Source organism: Archocentrus centrarchus, unplaced genomic scaffold (genome assembly GCF_007364275.1).
Source record: "Archocentrus centrarchus isolate MPI-CPG fArcCen1 unplaced genomic scaffold, fArcCen1 scaffold_50_ctg1, whole genome shotgun sequence".
In the NCBI taxonomy this organism is placed as follows: domain Eukaryota; kingdom Metazoa; phylum Chordata; class Actinopteri; order Cichliformes; family Cichlidae; genus Archocentrus; species Archocentrus centrarchus.
Genome location: NW_022060273.1, coordinates 860,094 through 877,491, shown reverse-complemented (window position 1 = coordinate 877,491; position 17,398 = coordinate 860,094). Strand labels below are relative to the sequence as shown.

At 42.1% G+C, this 17,398-nt stretch overlaps 1 protein-coding gene across 4 annotated transcripts in view; it reads left to right on the top strand.

The window, feature by feature from the left end:
* birc6 (baculoviral IAP repeat containing 6) overlaps window positions 1–17,398 on the top strand; it is a 141,051-nt gene that overhangs the window by 17,341 nt on the left and 106,312 nt on the right. For all 4 annotated transcript variants that reach the window (XM_030725245.1, XM_030725247.1, XM_030725246.1 and 1 more), the window contains exons 8-16: window positions 1,220–1,389; window positions 2,229–2,287; window positions 3,156–4,817; window positions 11,991–12,140; window positions 12,229–12,454; window positions 14,891–15,051; window positions 15,227–15,358; window positions 15,528–15,659; window positions 17,133–17,299. In XM_030725245.1, the coding sequence (XP_030581105.1) occupies window positions 1,220–1,389; window positions 2,229–2,287; window positions 3,156–4,817; window positions 11,991–12,140; window positions 12,229–12,454; window positions 14,891–15,051; window positions 15,227–15,358; window positions 15,528–15,659; window positions 17,133–17,299 (2,859 nt within the window). The remainder of the gene's footprint in view (window positions 1–1,219; window positions 1,390–2,228; window positions 2,288–3,155; window positions 4,818–11,990; window positions 12,141–12,228; window positions 12,455–14,890; window positions 15,052–15,226; window positions 15,359–15,527; window positions 15,660–17,132; window positions 17,300–17,398) is intronic.

Genomic DNA, 17,398 nt, shown 5'->3' with positions numbered 1-17,398 from the left:
GATGGAACACATTTCATCCATGTTTTGACAGACAACATTAAAGGCATCATCAATCATGTGGTTGGAACAGCGTTTCTAGGTTGATATGCACAGCGCAGCAGGTGGGGGCAGCAGCACACGTGCTAATGTTTGGGCTACTGCAGCCATACAGACTAGTGTGTTAGGAGTGTGAGTAAGATACAAGACAAAATGACAGCAGAAGGAAAAGCTGAGTGACAGCATCAGCGGGTGTGACATCCCAGTGGACTCAGCCCAAGGCTCAAATGACAAGGACATTGTTGAAAAGAAGGGTCTGAGGAACTCAGTAGTGTGGAGAGATTTTGGCTATTTAAAGTCCGACAAAGAAGCGGAGTAGCATACACTGTGAACTGTTGAACGCATGCTTCCATTAAGGGAGGCAACACCACAAATCGCTTTTATAATCTGAAGCAGTGCCATCCTTGCACAGTTGACCAATGCAGTGCATGTGCAACACATGGGTTTAAAGTCCCAGACAGTTTCTCCACGGGCCTTAGGACAAAAACAAAAAGACGATGATGTTGCGAATGCAGCGGCATTCCTTATTGTAAAAGACCTGATGCCAGGAAACACAGTCAGAATTGTCGGATTTAAGCAGCCAATTAAAGTAATTGACCCTTGGGTGCCAGAGTGGCTCAGTGGTTGGGTGGGCGGATGTATGGGAGGCTGGGGTGCAGGCGGCCCTTTCCCGCATCTGCCCTGTCTCTCTCTCTCCCTGCTTTCCTGTCTCTCTTCACTGTTGACTCTCCAAGAAAGGCAAGAAAAAAAGTAATTGATCCTAGTCACTAACTCCCTGGCCAAAAACTCCTTTCAAATGACACTTTCCCAGCTACACATGGAGTTTAGAGAGACAGTTGAACAGCTGTCATACTTACCATATTGAATTTGTCATACATCTGATCCATATGTGAGCCTCACTTTCCACTTCATCGAGACAGTGCTGCACTTCTTAAATTGATTGATTGCTTGGCTTGGAGCATGAGCAGACCAGAGTTGAGGACTAGAGCTGAAAATGTCAGTTTTGTTTATGTTGTGCTTTGTCTGCATTTGAAAGTTTCTTGAATTTGTACTGAGGATATATACATAATCTTTTTGTCGATTTATTTGTGGTGTTTCCCAATTAAGATTTTATATACCTACAGTTGTACAATGTTCTGTAGTATGTGTAATAATGGCCCCAGTGTACTTGTGTGTTGAACAGGTACACTTAAAGTTTGACATCAACCCATATGACCCAGCCATCCTGAGGCAGCTGATCCTGTCCAGTGGTGAGCAGGGCCAGCAGGCTCTGACGGAGTCTCGGAGACCAACTCTGGCCTGGTTAGAAGAGTCGTCCTCCTGCTCTGACCTACCCAAGCTAGAGGGAGACAGGTAAAACGCACAAAGAACACACAACATGTTTTAATTAATTTAAACTCAAAAAAATAATTGATGACTAATAATCATTTTACTGTGATGATGAGACATAAAAGGATACAAAGGCTTAGAGCTGTCCAGTCCAGATAATCAACTTTTATGATGTATATATTTACAAAAAACCCTAAGAAATTGTGTGGTAATTTTCTTTTTATTAAAATAATGGTGATGACACATGATTAATACTGATTTGTGCTGGTGTTGTGTACAGCTACAGGTCTGATGCTCATTGTTATACCATCAACTTCAAACATTCACTAAATCCGTGTTCACACATGGACTGCAGGCCTGAACTTCTCCTTCGCCTTTACCAGAATATTCCCAGTAGTGACAATGTTCCTGAATGGGATGTTCTGGCATGTTTGTATGGAGATTTAATGTGATAAATAAGCTGTTTTCACAAATGAACTCTATAAAATAAAAGTCTATACCAAAAACAGTAAATGAAATAAAATTATATAAAAATATATAAATATAATATAAAAATTAACTAGTGGAGCTTCCATGAGTTGGCAACGGCAGCTGCTGCTTGGGATTTTTGTGGAGAACGTGGCATTGAACTGATGGGTTTGTTCAGCTGTAAATAGCTGATTAATGACTTGTTTGTGACATGAAAAATGACAGCAAGAGCACTGCTTTTCTCTTCTATCAAAAACCAAGGGGGTGACAAAGTTAAAAAAAACAATAAAATAAAAGTAAAATAAGAGTCTATTTGTGTGTTGGTCAGAGGCACACACTCGGGGTTCTTGGTTTTCTAATATTAGTCATGTTTTTTTTAACTTGTTCTCTTCCAGTGATGACCAGTTGGAGGATTCAGACAGTGATGAGCATTCCCGGTCAGAGTCAGTAACAGGTACAGGCTCTTGATTTAATCATTAGTTATTATTACACTTAGGCTTTCTTCCACAGTGTCCTGTCTTCCTCTGCTGTCTTCTTTTCCCCTCACTCCCAGCCGGTCACAGCAGATGACTGCCCCTCCCTGAGCCTGGTTCTGTTTTTCCTTCCCACTGTCGCCAAGTGCTGCTCATAGGGGGTCGTTTTGACTGTTGGGTTTTCTCTGTATTATTGTAGGGTCTTTACCTTCAAATATAAAGCACCTTCAGGTGACTGTTGTAATTTTTAAATAAAATTTAATTGAATTTAATTGGAATTTGTCTTTTCTGAGGGCCGCTGGTGTCCTTTTTGTAAAGGTTCAAAGATGCTACTGGGGCGGACATTTTAAGCAAAAATACTTTTCAGTATTCAGTCTTTGAATATTACCCAACCCACTCTACTTTCACTTAACTCTACATAGTTGTGGTAGACCTGCTTTGCTTGGCAGCGTTTGCATTTGACATTGATACAGTTTTAGACATTGTTGATGGCTGTGGTTACCTTTGACTTCACAAGTTTCTCTTGTTGTCGTTTCACACGTCATCAGTCCAGAATGTGGTATTCAAAGTGTTCTTCTATTTTTTTGTTGTTTAATGATGGCCAGCAGACAGTAGTGGTCCATGACGTCATACCATACAGGACAAAAAGTAATTGTAGATTTTTCAGTGTTTAAAATAATTTAATGGCTGTTCAGATATTCTGAAATCATGACCACCGTTAGATGCATTTCTTTTTCTTCTCTTTGTGTTGTGCTCACAGCCTTATTTATATAATAGTGTTTGAATCACTGGTGTCATATTCCAGTTTGAACAAGACAAACTTCAGACCTTTTCTTTCTTCTTTTTCAGGCCAGCCGTCCCAGTGGGAGAGCATGGATGTGAGCCTAGGGGTGACAGCGCTGAGTGTGCTCCAGCAGCCTGAGAAGCTTCAGTGGGAGGTAGTGGCCAGTGTGTTGGAGGACACTGTCAAGGACCTGGAGGAGCTAGGTGCCAACCCCTCATTAAACCAAACCAAGGTCCATAACCAGGCCAAAACAAAAGACAAGGGCCCTGACCACCATAACATTCCCTTTCCCTGCCTGTTGGCCGGAGGCCTGCTTAGCTATCGCTCAGCATCCAGCATCCCCATGGCTCGACCCTCAACCACAACCACAGCTACAACACGAAGGACCACAGATGGTCCACTTAGGACTCAGGGTTCTGAGCCCTTCCACCCTGCACCTCTACAGGAACAGGGCCTTATGGAGATAGAGACCTGCAATCCCCAGCCTGCAGCACAGGAGCAGCAGGGCTTCTCTAACTTAGCAGGTTCTCAACCTGCTAGCCCCTCTTCTCTGCCAGCTGTGCGCAGGACTGTACCTGTGCTGTTGCTATACAGTATCAGAGAGGTGGATGACAAGTCCTCAGGACAGGTCTTTGCTCAGATGAATAACCTAATGAGCAAGGGGCTCCATGAGGAGGGCTTCACTGTGCCACAAATCATCGAGATGGAGTTCGACACGCACGAGCAGCTTCTTCTTCAGGATCCTCCTATCACTTACATTCAGCAGTTTGCTGATGCTGCCAATCTGGCAGGTTTGGATGGTCATATGGAAAAATGGAGCACATTGGCTGCAGCGACAGTCTCCACCCCACCTCGACCTGGAGCGCTGGTACAGTGCTTGAGGCTGCCCAAACAGCTCGAAGAGGAGAATCTTTATGTGGACTCGATCACACCCTGCTGGGACGGTGTGCATCTGCTGGTTGCCCTGCAGCCATGTGGCTCTGAGTCTCTGAGTGCTACAAACCAAGTGGAAGCCCTCAACAATCTCAACCGCCTGCACTCTGCGCTCTGCAGCCAACGAAAAGGGGACCCCTTACACCCAGTGGCCAATGGGGTGGAAGGCCACCACCCAGGAGGGTCACCACCTCAGACACCTCTAATCCTTCCCCCAGGAGATCATCAGCAGCAGAGGTCCCCAAGTGGTGGGAGCGGAGGGGGATATCTTGCACTATACAAGCTGAACTACTCCACCCGTATTGTTACCTTGGATGAGGAACCCATCAAGGTACAGCAGATCTGGGACTCTCGGGATGCAATCACCTCACTTATCTTGCTTCCTCCTGATGTGCTTGATAGCAGGGAGGATGACAGTGAAGAGGCTCCTGATGAGGCTCTCCCAACAACTCCAAAAAATAGCACTTCTGGGCTTGGAATTGGCCCGGCAGACTCTGCTGACTCTGGAACGGGGACTCCATGTGGAGCAGCTACCAACAGCAGCAGTGCTACTGTCACCAGTCCCTCCACCTCTGCCTCCATCCACAAAGACTCCAAGCGGCTAGAGGTGACAGGCCTGGGCCACCTGGTGGTCACCACACGAGCTGGGTTTATTATGATACTAGACCTGTCAACGCTGGAGGTCCTAGCTAAGGTGGAGCCACCCAAAAAGGAGGGGTCAGTGGAGGAGACGGACCCCTTTGTCTCAGTTACCTATTGCTCTGGGACAGACCGCCTTTGCGCTTGCACCAAAGGTAAGTTTTTCTTCTTTCTGTTTCTGCACATTTCCTTGCAGACAGTGTTGCTACTACTGGAATGAACAGGCTGATATCAGATGTTTGCTTTTATTTTTTTCTTCATGTGTGCACATTTTTTTTCCATTTATACTTAATTATCTACTGTATCATTTAAATCATAGGTGAGCTGTTAAAGTAATGTACTTTTGTTCAAAAAGTTCGTGTGGTTGTTTCATATCAATTCTTTTGCCCCAGGGTATTTTTCTCAGATTTGGCAGAAACATTCATTGGGGTTCAGAGAGGAAAAGTTAAGCTTGGTGTTCTGATTGAATACCTGGGTGCCTCACAGGGTAAAAATGGGTAAAAATAAAAGGGTAAAAATAGCAAATTTTCACACATTTTGCTTAATTACAGAAAAACTATTCAGTAAATTTTTTTCTAAGTTCCCATGATTATTGGTAATAATATCTTGAATATTAATGCAGTTTGAATCAGCTTGAATCACTCTGAGGACACCCCCCCCCAAATGTGCCAATAATGACCCTTTGCATACTTTGCAATTTATTTCTTGAAAAAAATACACCTAATGGCCCACCAAACAGCAATTATGTTGTTGTTTTTATAAATACATTTATTACAAGCAAACGTTTTCTGTGACCCTGTTGGAACCTTCTCATGACTGTTAATGTATTGTGTAAAAATTGATTCACTTCGTTTGATTCTTTATAGGGCCCACCACGATCCCCAAAATAGGGGTTAAAATAACCGATTCTAAGTTTTTCAATTGCTGAAAAAATTCAGTGATCTTTTTGTGTTCAACTGATTATTGCTAATAATACCTCTGCTTTTTAAAATTTTTTATTTTTAAGTTCTACCATCTTAACAGCTGTGCTGCTTGCTGTTCCTATCATGCTCCAGTGTTTTCTATCATCTTACTGAAACTATAAATGTCCGCAGGACTTCAGGGTCTTTGTGACCCTATTTATTTATTTTTGGTTGTTGTTGTTTTGTTTGGTTTGATTTTATTTGATTTTATTTGATTTTTTTAAAGACTGACACATTTTCTGAAAGGTCTGGACTGTGATTTATTTAAAAATGTAACTGAAAAAGAAGGAATTATAGTACTTCGTATATGATGGAAGGATATTTTGTGTGTGACTGAGTCAAACTACACTGTGTTCATAATAATGATTGAAGATGTCATCAAGTGGCTCATTGATGAGTGTTTGAAAGTTGTTGGACAACAGTGGTACAGTGGAGTAAAATGGGACTTTTTTTTAGTCAAATCTGATGTATTTGTTTACTAGAAATATTAAAATATTTGTTTATTTTCTCTTTTTGCCTAACATATACGGTGTGCTGGGCTAATGAATCAGCAAGCACAACTTTATGTTGAAATTCATCTTTTTCGGTGTAAATTCTTATGTTCAGTGAACAATCCAGACATTTATGTTAAAAGAGGCTTTTATAAAACAACTGACAATGTACAGTACTGTGCAAAAGTCTTAAGCTTTTTAAAAAAATATTTTGCTTGGGAAATGGGTGCAGTATTTTACTGAAACATGCAAACGTACATGGAAATGGAGTATACAAAGCAAAAAAAAAAATATTGTTAGAGCTTGAAAATCAGTATTTTGGTATGACCACCTTTATTCTTCTGAATTTTCTTAGGCAAGCTTTCTTTAAGTAGTGTTCAGGAATATTTCTCTTGGCTTCTTAAACGTCATTTCAGCACCAGTGTTTGGATGGTGACTTTTGTTCCTTTGTGTCTCACCATGATCCCAACATTACTACTTCAGTAATGTTGAGGTCTGGGCTCTGGAGAGGCCAGCCCACCACTGATAGTGTTCCATTGTGGTTTATTCCTATCCAGGTATGCTTTTCCTACATTGGCATAATGAAAAATCAAGCGGTTGCCAGTTAGGCACTTTCTGGAAGGATTGTGTGGCGGATTAAAATCAGATGGTGCTTTGAGTTTTGGTAAGATCCCCAACACCACTGACTGAAATGCAGTCCCAAACCATGACAGTGTCTGCTGTGATTTACAGACACTGTTGGACCGCTCTGCTGATATCCTCCAAATGTATTAATGACAACTTGAACTAAAGAGTTGAGATTTTGAGTTTTCTTGTGCAGTGTTTTTTGCTTTGTATTTTTTGGTGTGCGTGCCAAATGGAAGCAAGCTCGATTTTGTTGCCAGCTCTGGTGCCTGACTCTGGAAAGACGGGTGATGATTGTGGAGAAAGTGTTGGGAGAGACTGCTGCTGCACAGCCCTCTTCTCTCCAAGTCTAGGGACCCAGCTTCATCCAAGTCCAGAGGCGAGGAGTATCTGGTTGATGTCCCTGGCACTAGCTGTGCTAGACGGCCAAGACGGGATGTCCCTCTCTTTTTCCTGTTCTGTTGTACAGCAGAGAATCTGCAGGTGGAGTGGCCTACTCCTCCACCGGCTCAGAAATTTTCATGGTTTGAGGGTTTTTCCTTCCTTCGTAGCCCAAATGTGGTCAAAATTGCCTGCCCATGTTCCCAGATTGTGTCTTCAAGCTAACCGCATCATGGAGCAAACCACCACCACCACTGTGCCTGGCTATGTACAGGATCTCAATGGAGCCTTACCTGGAGGCTTATCTGGCCTCGTCCCACAACCACGGTGTAGGTAGCTCCTCAGCTCTTCTGTCCACAAACTGCAAATTCTTCTCATCGCAGCTTAACAAGATTTATTGGGCTCAGGCGGGCAATGCCCATCCCATGTGTTCTGTCACTATGCTCCAGATGTAGGTAATGTGCCTGGCAGAGCTTGGGTCACTGGTTCACCCAGACAGCCCACTGGCACCTCTCCTTAATGAGGTCCGAGTCAGCATGGCTTACTTTCTCCGTGCGTCCCCCTGTGCAGCACTTTCCCTGAGCAAAGGGGTGGCTTCAGAAGTAGCAGTGCAGCAGCATCTGTGGCTGGCCCTCTCTACTTGGACAAACCAGTGTCTGCTGGCAATGTCTCAGAGCCATTCAGGCTTAATTTGAGCTGAGGAAGAACAGACAGAGGCTCTATGTGACATCATCCCCAGACATGATAAAAAGCCCAAGCTTGCAGCTAGCTCTCAGAGGCCTGCAGTTCTTTTCCCCACTGCCAAGACAGTGGCGGCCTCTGCTGCTTGCTGTGGGTGTGCCACCAGCAAGAGTGCAGCCGCTGGATCAAGTTTCATGTCTGTCAGCTTGGAGCAAAGATCCACCTCTGGGCTTGCATAGGGAACTAACACCCAGGAGGAAGAAGTCAGTGAGAGAATAACAATCACTGTCTCAGTATAAGGAATAATAATCATAGTATCAATATAAGGACTGTCAAATGTCAGCAAATTCCTAGAGAGATTGCTCAAACTGTTGGAATGGATGTGAGGGAATGTACAAAGAAGTGGGAAAAACTAGAGGGACAAATAAGTTTGCCCCCAAAAACTGACCACAACAAAGACCCAGCGGGGAAAAGTCTCAGCCTTTTATTTATTCCTATTGGCTGGCACAGCATGTAAAACACCAGGACACAACCACAGTAATTAATACATAATGCACCTCACACAAGCATAAATGCCAGCAGTGATGGGGGTCGCTTACATAGGTTATGTTGTGGGTTTTACAAAGATTCACCACAGAAGTCTGAATCTGGCCTTAGATATTCTGGTGACCATACCAGGTGTTTCCACTGTATGTCATTGTTGTGCACAATAAAGGTGTCTCAAACAAACTGTGAGTGTACATGCTCCCATCTTATAAACCGTAAGCTGGGGGCAGTTACGCTTCACCTACAGTGCTGCAGGTCAAGCGTAATTTATGGTCTGGCAAATGTGTCCATCTGCATGTGCGGCTCTGTTTGGACAGCAAACGGAGAGGGTTTTCTGACCACTGCAAATGTGCTCCCATGCAATCATTGAAAATCCCAGCTGCACGTCGGTGGAAGCAGATGATGTATACATTAGTTGAATGTTGATTGGTTGTCAGGCGAGCTGGAATAGGGAAGGCAGCGACAGCAGAGTTCACTGGGAATGGAAGAAGTGGAAAAAATGCAAACTGTAGAGTTCAGATGGGATTTCTGTTTAGAATAGAATAGAATGCCTTTGTCATTATACAGAATGCAGAATGAGATTGTAAAAAAGTAACAAACTGACAAAAAACAGTACAAAAATGAGCACTGAAAGGGAAAGCCATGAGCCCCTGCATCTGTGTGTGCCGGTGCAAAGACCTGATCCAGAAGCATAATTCAGGCCTTTCTCAGAACAGACAATACAACCGTGGTCTACAGCATCAACAAGCAGTGGTTCTCGTCCCCGTTAAAGCTGTCTCACTCTCCACTGTTATGGTGCAGTGTTGATTTTTCTGTCTGTAAGAGCCACCCATGCTCCAGAACATCTGAACCTGAGGCTGGACCTTCTTTCTAGGGATCACTGGTGATGTAATGGATCTTGCATCGCCTGTTCTCTGTGGTGGTGGGCCACACATGGGATCTATTCAGTGAGGCAGAAGTAGATCTCTTTGCCTTCAGTGGAAATGGTACCACCAATCTGAGCGTGCACATCAGCAGTGCCCCTATTCTGTTGCCCATCAATGGGCAGCAAATTCGTGGTGTGGAGACAGTCTGTTGGCAGTGAGGCTCTGGCAGCTGTCTTTCTTTCTTTCTCTGGGAGGTGGGAGGTGAGGTGATGCACCCCCTGCTCAGAACTGTGGCAGCTACAGCCACATGAAAGTGAGTGCTAGTGTTACAAAACTGACGGTAGTGTTGTAGGGTTAAAGGATGGAGAGATCTGATATCCCATACTATGAGTTTTGTCTTGTTCCTCTCCTTCAGGGAACAGAAGCTATGGATAGAAGTTTTTTTATTTATTTTTTTATTTTAGGTCTGCCAGTTCTTTTGACCTGCACTTGTTGGTTAACTCAAATTGTTTAAGGACACATTGGATACCATTCAAAGAACATGCCAAGTTTTTGGCTAATAGATCTTTGTAAATCAGCTTGTTGGTGCAAAAATACAATTTTATGCCCGACTAGCTAAATATATTTTTAAAAAGATAAAACAGTTAAAGAAATTGGAACAAATGCGGGTGGGCATGCTGTTTTTGGTAGGTTTGTCTGTTTGTTAACAAAAACTACCAGTTTGATTCATCCCAAATTTGCATGAAAGATGGCTAGTGACTCCTAGATCACCTGATTGAATTTTAGCTATAATAGGTCAGAGGTCAAGTTTTTTTTTTTTTTTTTTTTTTTTTTAAATGTTGTGAATGCAGTAACTTGAACAATGTCACCTTGGATGTTCAAATTCACACCATAGATGCATCTACTAAAACCCCCAGGATGAGATGAAATCTCGACAACCTTGACCTCAAGGTAAAGGTTAAAGGGAAATTATGAGTATGGACAATAGGACCTGTGTGTTATCTCAGTGACTCAGTGTTTGGAGAGTGACATGTTTGTGAGACGGACAGCGTTCAAATCAACTAAAATGCTTGTTTATGCTTGAATGAGTTGGAGGTTAGTGTTAAGTGGCTTAGAAACAAAAAGCATTCCTCTGAAATGGTCAGGTACAGGGACCTGAAAACACAGCCAATGACTGGCTCCTTAGAAGCAAACAAATGAGGGGTGGTTCAAGACTTTTGCACAGTACTCAGTCTACAGTATTGAAATTAGTTTGACATTTAATTTGTATTAACATGTATTTGTATCATCAAAGCAGGAAAACTTGAGTTTTTTTTAAATTAATACTCCTGTCCATAGTTGGGCATTCACATACACAGTACATTGACCTTTGCTGTGAAGTTCAGATTGTAATTTGCTCCATGGTTCACAGCCCGTTTGGAGATAGGCAATTGGCTATATTTAGGACTATATCCAGTTTTACCATGGTATCACTGTTGCAGTCTTTAGATATATCTGGAAGTAGATTTTGGGGAATGATATGTTGGTTCTTTGTCCCATTTAACTTTTTTAAAAGGGCGCTCATTATGTGCATTTCCGGTGCCAAAAAAAATATTTTGGCCTGTAGCATAGCTTTTTGTTATTCAGAATTCATAAAGATCCTTATGTGTTTCATATTTGTCCTTGGTGCAGCCCCTCACTTCTGTCTGTTCAGGCCCTCTTGCTGAAACAAGCTGTTTACCTAGAAAGGCCCTTCTTTAAAGCAGCTTTCTTCTGATTGGCTGCTCCCTGCAAATAGAAGAATTGAACAGCTGGTGGGTTCTGTGCTCACAACCAGAGATGTGTCTCACAGGATGTTTAGCTCACAGGAATTAATTGTACATTCACTGACCTTATTATTTGAAACTTTTTTTAATATGATCATCCACCACTGGAACAGTATCAAACAAAGAAAAGCACAGTAGATCCACTTTAAGGTTCTTCAGAAGTTCATAAATGCTGCTGTGTCTTTACTGGCACCTTAGCTGGAACCTTTACAACCAAAGGTGTCTGCAGTGATTAGAAGGTGGCAGATGGAGACACCCTCTCATCCCTCAGTATTGTACAAACCAGGCCTTTACTTACTTTGTTGCAGGGGAGCTAATAAAGGACACAATATTTGGATAGTCATACCAGAACATTGACATATATATAGATGCACTAGTGTGTAAGAGGCAATGACAGAAGCACCTCAGAATGCATTTAGACAGTGGTGGTTAGGTTAATGTAATCAGAGTTACTGGCTTCCCACCACATTGGGCCTAGAACACAGAGGTTACCCACAAGGTTTGGCAGGATCACTCCAACAAGATTTTATCTCCTCCCATTAGTTATCACTGAGCTCAGTGGATGTTGACATGGGGATAAACGAATGCTCAACTTGAAGAATCTGAATGGAGGGAGTTGGACTGATGCTTCTGAAGTACCAACTTTGGGGGGCAGCTGTATATCAGGCTTACTATATATGGCCATTACACAGGTTATTTAAACCATAAGAGAAAGCAAAATTGTTACCAAGTCAAAAAAGTAGCCCAGGTTTATTGTTACAATTTAGCAGTGAAGAGTAGACAGGAAGGAGAGCACAGGGGAAGGCACGCAGCAAAGAGCTGCGGGTCAGACTTGAACCCGGCCGCTGCATTTCAGCCATAATGCTGCTCAACCAGTGAGCGAAACTGGTGCCCAGAAATCTTGCTGTCAATGAATTATTTTCTTAAAGTGTCTTTTGCTAATGTCAGGTTTGTTTCCGCTCTCTTCTGAAGGTGGAGAACTTCATTTCCTTCAAATTGGAGGTGTGTGTGAAGATGTAGATGATGGAGACATGTTTATTGATGGCCCCCTTTCTAAAGGGGCTGAACTGCTGCTTGAGGGGGCCAAGCCCTCCTCCAATCCTTCTAGCCCTGGTATCACAGGTACTTGACACTGAGTCAGTAATTTGCTGCATCAGTTTTAATATGTGAGTTGATTTTTACAAGTGCACCCAAACTGGCCTTTGTGTAGGAGTGGACCTACTGGTGGACCAGCCACTGAACACAGAGATTCTGATGTCCCTGGTGGAACTGACACGCTTTGAGACTTTGACCCCCCGCTTCTCGGCCACAGTTCCGCCATGCTGGGTGGAGGTGCAGCAGGAGCAACAGCAGCGACGCCACCCGCAGCACCTTCATCAGCAGCACCATGGAGATGCAGCCCAGCACACTCGTACTTGGAAACTTCAGAGTGACAGGTAGCGCTTTGTAGGAACAGTATTGATATGTCCAAGCTTGTGGCTCTATAGTGTAGTGGCTTACACATTTGCCCAACAATCCAAAGATTCCTGCTTTGATACTTGGAGCAGGCACAGTTCCTTGTGGGTTTGGAAAGATTTTTCTCCATGGATCACCCTTTGTTTAAAACTTTGCCTACTGCCATCAAAGATAAATGAAAACTTTTTTAATTATTCACTTTATTCGCACTAGTACAGACTGTGCTTTGTTCTCACTTATGGTTGTACTGTTTTTTTCTTTCCCTGCTCTGTGTCAGTGAGTGCACCTCACACATACATAGTGGAGCAGAGGTGAAGCAAAGGTATTGAGCTGAGTGCAGTCTGTAATGTGAACACAATGACAGTGAGAGTGAGCAAGAGAAGCAGACAGGGAAAGCACTGATGACCTGAGCTTTTAAATAATGTCAGCTTGAATTTGTGGTCAAGTCAAAAACTTGTGCAAACATTCAGAGTGAAGCTGTTAGTGAAATGCCTCCAAACCTTCACTCTCAGCTTCCTCCATAATATATTAGCTCTCCCTTTAGCAACTGGCGCACTGCTGCTGGCACACAGCAAAGAAAACACTGAACAACATAGAACTTGTCACTGATACCTGTTCCAGATATCATTAGCACATCCCTAGTTTCTAACCAACATTTTAAATAATCTATTCAAGAATCTGCTTCTCATGTAAGTAAGTTAAGGCCAAAGCTCAAAAACAGTTGTTAGTCTTGATTCTTGCTCTGGTTTTCTCACATGTTCCAGTCACATTAATATGTACACCAGTAAATCAGACTGATTATGCTACCTTTAATTTATTTTCTAAAGTAATGTGTGACCTGGACATCAGGAAGAGTTTTCTTTCAGGTTTGGATGTATTTGAATCTAAGCTAGAATCAAACACTCTAACGCAGCAAACCCTTCTACTCTTGGTTTCCGTAGCATATCTGATACCTTGATCATACTTTACTCACCTGGGAGTCCACTAGCACCCGCTCGGTCCGAGGGACGGAAATTTCATCATCAGGCAGTGAGCGCCAGTGTTAATTTTGACAGCACATTTTGATTTATTTTTAGTCTAGTTTTAGTCGATGAAATTATCTTTAGAAGATAGTGTTTATTTGTCACATGCACAGTTATACACAGTACAATGCACAGTGAATTGTATTTTGTACCTGCAACCATATATACACACACATATAAATAAGAAGAATAAAAATAAAAATAAGTAATTCACACTATACACTATACTCTATATACTATACTATATACTATACTATATCTACTATATACTATACTAATATAGTCGACTAAATCTACAGTCGATTTAGTCGACTAAAATATAAAGGGTGTGAAATGTAAATGCTTTTTCTTCAGTTCCCTTGAATTAGTCATTATACACACTTACACAAAATTAAACACTGATTAAAAGTTATGGAATATTATTAATATTAACATTATATATATTATTGTATATTAATATTACAATATATACATGATAGTCGCTCCACATGGTTTACACATTGTTTCGTTTGTCACGTCAAAGGACAAATGTGTCCATACATCGGCTCTTCTCTTTCTCCCTGCTGACATTGTTTACATCCCTTAGTTCTATTGGAAGTAAAGACCAATCACAGGCTAGTTTGTCCTTCCCGGGTTTAGAGCAAATTTGTGCAACTGTGCATTTGATTGGATGCTTTCCTAACTTCTCCCGCCTTGTCACAAAATTAAATCAGTTCTGATTGGATGTCGTCCCCGCCAAGCATTTTCATCTCGTTTTCATTCGTTGACAAAAGTGTCGATTAATTTCGTCATCGTTTTTATCCTTTTAGGTAGTTTTTATTTAGTTATCGTCTCGTTATTGTCATGAAAAAAAGGGTCGTTGACGAAAACTATGACAAATATTTCGTCAACGAAATTAACACTGGAGCACAATGCATGCGCCCCAGGTGGAGGACTTGAAGCGGATATCAAAGTATTAACTGGAATGACTATATAATGCCGGCAGCAGGGGTTTCCAGTTGTCTTTATCCATAATGGGGTGTAATCAGTGCTTTGCACTTGAATTCACTGCTGTGGTCCATTGGTTTGGCTTCTTAAAATCTGGTAGCTAGCAAGTACAGACAGTGCAAGTAATCTGAATCTGATCCCAATAAACATAGATACATTTTAGGTAGTTTTTCTTTGATTTTATCATTTCGTTTTTTCAACTTTATTTTGGACAGATCTTGAGACAGTCATAGAGTGGGTAATGTCAGTGGGAGTACGTACATTTTTTTCTGTTCACTTTGACAGCAGGGAACACCTGTCATTATGGAAGCATTTGGTGTGTAGCTTGAAAATTCAAAATGGGTGATAAAGTGATACAAAGTCCTGGAAGTATTCCTTTAATAATGAAGACCTGTGTTTTGTCTGCAGCTCTAGCTGGGATGAACATGTGTTTGAGCTGGTGCTGCCCAAGGCCTGCATGGTGGGCCATGTCGACTTTAAGTTTGTCCTGAATGCCAACATCGTCAACATTCCTCAGATCCAGGTCACTCTGCTGAAAAACAAAGCACCAGGGCTGGGCAAAGTCAGCGGTGAGGACACAGTTTTAAAACCATTTCTGACAACTTTTAATCAGCAGTGTTACAGACAAGGCCAGCGTTGTTGTTGGGAGGTGTTCTCATTGTCTCTCCTTCGTTTGTGTATTTTGTTCTTATCCAAGAGAATTTACTATATAGATCTGAATGTTACTTCTCATCACTTCAACAGAAACAGCCGTGGACAGACAGATCTCATTCCCTCTTTCCAATGTCCTCCATGCAAATGGGGAGAGAAATGGCCAGCCTGTCATGCAAGATTTCACAGAGGACATCCAGTTCATGGACATAGAGGAGACATCAGGTACAACATTTAAACAGTTTCAATTTATAAACACTTGTTTGCTCTGCAAACAATCACTCAAAACATCTCATTTCAGATAATCACTCGCTTTAGAAATCTTTTCTTTCTTTCTGTAACTGTTACATACTGCCTGCAAACATAAAACACTGGTTTCTTGTGCTCATTGCAGGCTCCATGTTGTGTCCATTCCTAGAGGACCACAAGGAGGACATCCTATGTGGTCCAGTGTGGCTGGCCAGTGGGCTAGACCTCTCTGGCCATGCTGGTATGCTCAGCCTCACTAGCCCCAAGCTAGTTAAAGGTAATAAATGTCACATGTACTGAGATTGTGGCCCGATCTATAGCATGAGACCTAGATTTGGCTTTCAGGCTAAAGAATATGGGCTAAAGATGGCTTAGAATTAAGATTTATGTTTCTGGTGACATTAATGATCAAATATAAGACTGCCAAAAACAATAGTCACAACACCTTTCAAGTTGACGTAAATGTAGGAATAAGGATAATAATGTTTTTCAAAACCAATATTACAAACTGCTTTAGCAAAATTCAGAAGGCACATAATAAAATATAATTGTATCAACAAAGAAAAAAGATTAAAACCAAAAATTCTGACTTTAAGGATTAATTATTTTTTTAAAAAATGGTGTATCAGTTTAAAATGTGGCCATCCAAAATTACAGTGTGACTCAATATTTAAAAATCAAATGTATAACCTATCTGGAACAGTAACTTGATCAGCCAAGTCACTGCTGCATCTAAACTTAGCACAAAAATGAAGGAAATTTGTGTTTGGTTGATTATTTCTTTGTTGTAACAGTGCTTCCTGACAGTAAGTTTTGTGGGTTGAGCAGCAGAGTGGAGTATGTGGGTCACACCCATGAAAATCTTGCCAAATCTCCTCTGCCAATGCCAAATAACTTCTTCTGCTACTGCCTCTTTTTTTGAGCTTCTGCTACGGCTCGTCATCATTGGAGGCAATCTCAGTGCAGAGAGATATTGAGATGAGATCCTGAATGAATTTGATGAGAATTCGGGAGTGGTGAGGATGGAATGGCTTGCTTGCAGTCCTGACCTCAGCCCCATTGAATCAGCCCCATTGATCAGCTGTGTGTGCCGGAGTGACCAACACAGTCAAATTGGCTGACTTGCAACAAATGGTGGTTAAAGAATGAGATGCCATCCCACAGCAGTGTGTCACCAAGCTGATGACCAGCATGAGGAGGTGGCGCCAGGCTGCTGTGGCTGTGTGTGGTTCTTCCACATGCTACTGAGGCCCCTGTTTGTTAAATGAATAAACAGTTAAATTGCCAATATGTCTTGTTTCTTCAGATTTCAATCATCCAATCTAATAAACGACACCAAACAAGAGTCAGTAGCAGAATAATCTGTTGGGCAGAGAACATTTGGCAAGTTTTTCATGGACTCCACCCACACACTCAACCCTGCTGCTCAACCCACAAACATATTTTCCTTACATATGTGACTCAGTGTAAGGGGAAATAAACACTTTCCAACAGTATAAGATTTATTGCCAAGAAGCATTGTTACAACAAAGAAAGAATCAACCAAACACACATTTCCTTACTTTTTGTGTTAAGTCTATATTTACTATTTGTACTTTGGAAGCCCTTTACTGCAGAATTCATAGTGAGGACATAAACAATATATTGATCAAAGCTATGTGAACTCACTCCCTGATCACAGCCTGATATAAAGAGTCATAGTTGTGTGTCCTTGTTTCTCAGTTGTGTTATTGGTCCCTTTTTGCTGCAGGCATGGCAGGAGGAAAGTACCGCTCTTTCTTGGTTCACATCAAAGCAGTGAGTGACAAAAGCATGGAGGAGAGCCCCCGCCCTGTAGTGAGAATGCCCAGTTCTAAGCCCCAGGGCACCAAAGCCCACTCACTGTCCACCCTCCTGCAAAGGGCTCAGGCCTCTAAGGTACAGAATCACTGTTTCTAAAGGCGAGGTTCATTGCTCTGTTGATAAATTCCAATCCACCCCTAACTCAAGCAGAGTAACTTCAGTCACTGTGGTGTT